Below are 3,815 nucleotides of genomic sequence, written 5' to 3'. Positions count from 1 at the left end.
AAATTTGACTTTCCAAATTCAATTAACATCGTTTAGGTGTAACCAAAATGTGACCAAACTGTTTATTCCCTCACTAGCTGTGCATGTGGGCTTCTTTTTTGGGGGCCCTTGGTTTAGTCTTTTTCGGTTTTATTTTAAAGCTTTACTGGTATAAATATTATGTAATTGAACTGAAAATGTTTGATAGTTTATCTAAAAAATGTATTAAGACAGGAAGTTTTGTGCTGAAACACTTTATTTTTAATAGGTCCCACTTGCCCCGGGTGCTTTGAAGTGCCGACCTTATTTTGACCCATTTTTTTAATGCCGTTTGTCAAATTAAACAACTAGTTTTCGGGTGTAATTTGTTAATACACTCATTATGTTTACCTACTGTCAGAAAAACATGTACTTTTACGTAAAGCCTGTGGCCAAAATATCATTTATAAAAAAGTGCGTCAAACTTACAACGCAAATTGAAAATAACGCTCAAATTGAAAGTCCGATTTTGATGTTTGGAATGCCTGTTATAAATAATCTATAATTTTAATACATGCGTTTGAGTTGTATCTTTCATTTCTAGAAAGGTTCGGTTGGAGAAAATGAGGTTGAGGAGAGTTATGAGCTCCGTTCCCACTTACCCCGTATTCCCACTTGCCCCGGGGTACCTTATATCGTTCGTTAGACCTAATTTATAAATCTTCGCTTTCCTATGACAGCACACTTGAATAGATCGTTACTCCATTACTCTGTCACAATGCAATGAGAGCGGGAGCCGCCCATTTAGCGTAATGCTATTTGGCATAATGCCGCTTAGTGTGAAAGCATTTGGCATATTTTTTTGCATAACAACCATTTGGCGTTGCTACTTTTTAAACTGTGTTGATTAAGCCAGCTAACAAGCTTGCCTGCTTGTAAGCTAACGGCAGGTAATTGATGCAAAACATGCTTAATGTCGATTATACCTAGCGTCCATTTTGCCTAACGTCCATTATGTCTAACACCTATTTTGCCTGATGTATTTATGCCTAGCGTCCACATTTCTAGTGTGGTATATCCTTCCAGAACTGTTGCAAAACGCCTTTGTATGCCGAAAAAAATGATCCCAAACTAACCTGAGTCGCCGAAAAAAACCTCTGACACCCTCATTTTGCATTCCGATGGGGCTTAATTTCTTTGACAAACCGATTCGCCAGAATACAGAATAAGGTTGACGAAAATGATCCCAAACTAACCTCAGAATGTCGGAAAGAAGCTTTTAAAGCAGAAAAAAGCAAAAAGAAAACAATACCAAATTAACCAGTCCGCGTACAGTGGCATCGTCCATGGTTTCGTGCGTGGGAAATTGGAGAATCAAGCATAAAATGCCCTCAAGGGATATCAACTAAATTTTCAATAGCGAGAAATAACTAATTTACTCTTAATCAAGCGCACGTTTGTCTGCAGCTGAACTGGCAAAGATCCGCTTTCCAACAATTTCGGACAGTTTTGTTCCGTCTGAATATGTTTTGTCCTGCTCCCTGAGCTGCACTGCAACTATCAAAGCTCAAAGATTGCTTCACAGCAGTCATATCGTTTACAGTTAGACCATCCGTGCTTGGACTGTTAAGAAATCGTAGAAAAAATGCCTCTAAAAAGAAGATGTTTACTGAATTTCCAAAAGTAATTCAAGCGCACGCTTGTCTGACACTGCACTAATAGTGGTTAGACTGATGTGTGTGTTGTGATGATGTACTGAAAATGACAAAAATAAGACATGACATTACATTTGGCAATTTTCAACTCAAAACTCAAGACTATGAGACTATATATTATAAGAGTGCGACGGTAGCTTAATTACAAAAACACTTGGGTACCAACCGAGAGAGTGTGTGGGTTGGAGTTCCATCTGCCATTGCACGACCCAATATATTTTTGGCCTCATATCGAAATTTATCAGTTTCATCCAATTTATCATTCTTTGCACCAAAAACTCCTTCAGTTTACAAAAAAGTTTAAAAATCTGTTTTTTTATTGATGGTGATCAAAAAATTGCTAAGTTAACAAAGCAAAGCGTAGGCGCTACATTCCGTTTTACGAAATTTGACCTTCTGTTTTTATACGACCGACTTCGCAGCCAGCTGTAAGAGTACAGAACTATTGCTCCGATCCTATTGACTCTTGCAACCACTCCCAGACGAGATTCAAACATGCGACAGCTGGGTTGTTAGACCAGGTCTGGTTAGGAAGCAGTTGACTAACAGGACTCAAGTTCATTGTGCATTTTACTTCGGTGCTGTAAGTGTGTAGATAGTGAGAAACGTTTAGCTTCTTTGCTGAGAAGCTAATTGGCGTTGAATGGTCGGGTCTTGTGATCCGAAGTTTTGGCTCAAGGAATCCGGCCTTTCGCACTATTCCGAAAAGATGTAAGATCTAGTTAGAAACATTCTGCTGCTCCGTACCAGTTTGCTTCCTGCTCAATTTTCCTATGATTTAACGATTTCACAGCCGACTCCCACGACCCTCCGAAGGTGGGTCACTACGCCATTGGTTTTCCTTATAAAAATATATTTCTTTTGACATCAATGAACTGGATCTATCTCACCGGCATTTTGGGACATTTTAATAAATTAACAAAACATGATTGAGCTGCAGTAACTATTATCAACTGTTTGCGGATAGTTTGTTCTTGGATTTAAGTGATACAAAATTGGACATTTTAGAATATACCCTTATCCACGATCTTGATGTAGAAATCAATTATCGCCAAATTATTTTCGGCGCCGGCCTTAATAATAGAACAGCGAAAACGCCACAATCCTCTTGGCAGAAACGGGGTGAACTCTTCGGAATTCATTATATGGTTCCGTATGTAGAACTGTTTCGGTGTTATCGGGCATTCTCCAATCTTGGGTAAGTTGGTACTGTTCTGGTAGTATGGCTGGTAATCTCTCCAAGTTGTGTTGCAGAATTCACATACCTTTTGTGAGGCAAGCTTCATTGGGTACTGAACAAACTGATTGTTTCCCAAAGTACTGTACGCTGCTCTGACACCTACCTGAAAACGATGCTCGTACAAGCAGCTCAGGATGGTGTCGAAATCAAATTAAGTTCTATTTGAAGACTTACCTCGAGGCTATCGTCGAGCTGCTGTAGAAGATTGATTGTACCATCTAGAACAGCATGTGTCCGGTTGAATTTGCGTACGCGTATTTGGCTGAAATCTATTAAATCTGATCCACTGATCTGTTCGATACGTTCATACATCACATCGATGTTTGCTAGAGCGATATTCAAAATCACCACCGCTATTGCAAGAACTAGTATCAACAACTGCAGTTGAGTGTTCATTGTTGGTTGATGGTTGATGAAATATGCTTTATTCGAATACTGCGGCGTGTTTTATTGACAGTCGTTGTGAGATAAGCAGTTACCGGCTATGTTTAACCTGAGGATTGCATGACCGAATCTGTATATTGTATGATTTATTACGTAGTTTTGTGCTAAAGTTAAGCCAAATTAAAACTAAATTCCATCAGAAATTATGTCATTGAAAATCTTTTCGTATACCATTGTGTAGCTGGTAAACACGCTTAAAATGTTTACATGACTCACGACATGTCTTGAGCTTTACAACGGGTTTTTTCTCGAAAATTTAGGATAACTGACTGAAGTCCCAGTTAGCAAATTCGGAATCGTAACTAAAGCTTAATAAAGTCCGCCTAAGTTGGTTTTTAGTCGTATATAATGTTAATCGCTGACATACTTACGATATTCAGCACAGTATCGTATAGTAGTACGGAGTGGGTCGGGCTTAATCAGATATTATCGTATAGAGTAAGGAGGGGTAAACGTGC

General features: G+C 38.8%; 1 protein-coding gene across 1 annotated transcript; it reads right to left on the bottom strand.

The window, feature by feature from the left end:
- Positions 1 to 2,677: 2,677 nt before the first annotated feature.
- LOC128736577 (uncharacterized) lies at positions 2,678 to 3,309 on the bottom strand. The gene is made up of 2 exons (XM_053831065.1): positions 3,088 to 3,309; positions 2,678 to 3,016 (listed from the first exon to the last, which is right to left on the bottom strand). The coding sequence occupies exons 1-2, from the start codon at positions 3,307 to 3,309 to the stop codon at positions 2,678 to 2,680; spliced, it is 561 nt and encodes a 186-aa protein (XP_053687040.1).
- Positions 3,310 to 3,815: the final 506 nt, after the last annotated feature.

This window comes from Sabethes cyaneus, chromosome 2, assembly GCF_943734655.1.
Source record: "Sabethes cyaneus chromosome 2, idSabCyanKW18_F2, whole genome shotgun sequence".
NCBI lineage: Eukaryota > Metazoa > Arthropoda > Insecta > Diptera > Culicidae > Sabethes > Sabethes cyaneus.
Note: the sequence above shows the minus strand (reverse complement) of the source record. Positions and strands in the feature narration are given on the sequence as shown.

Coding starts and splice junctions, on each gene's coding strand:
- LOC128736577 (XM_053831065.1), bottom strand. CDS start 3,309: ATGAACACTCAACTGCAGTTGTTGATACTAGTTCTTGCAATAGCGGTG. Junction 3,017..3,087: donor AGCTCGACGATAGCCTCGAG/GTAAGTCTTCAA, acceptor CATCGTTTTCAG/GTAGGTGTCAGAGCAGCGTA.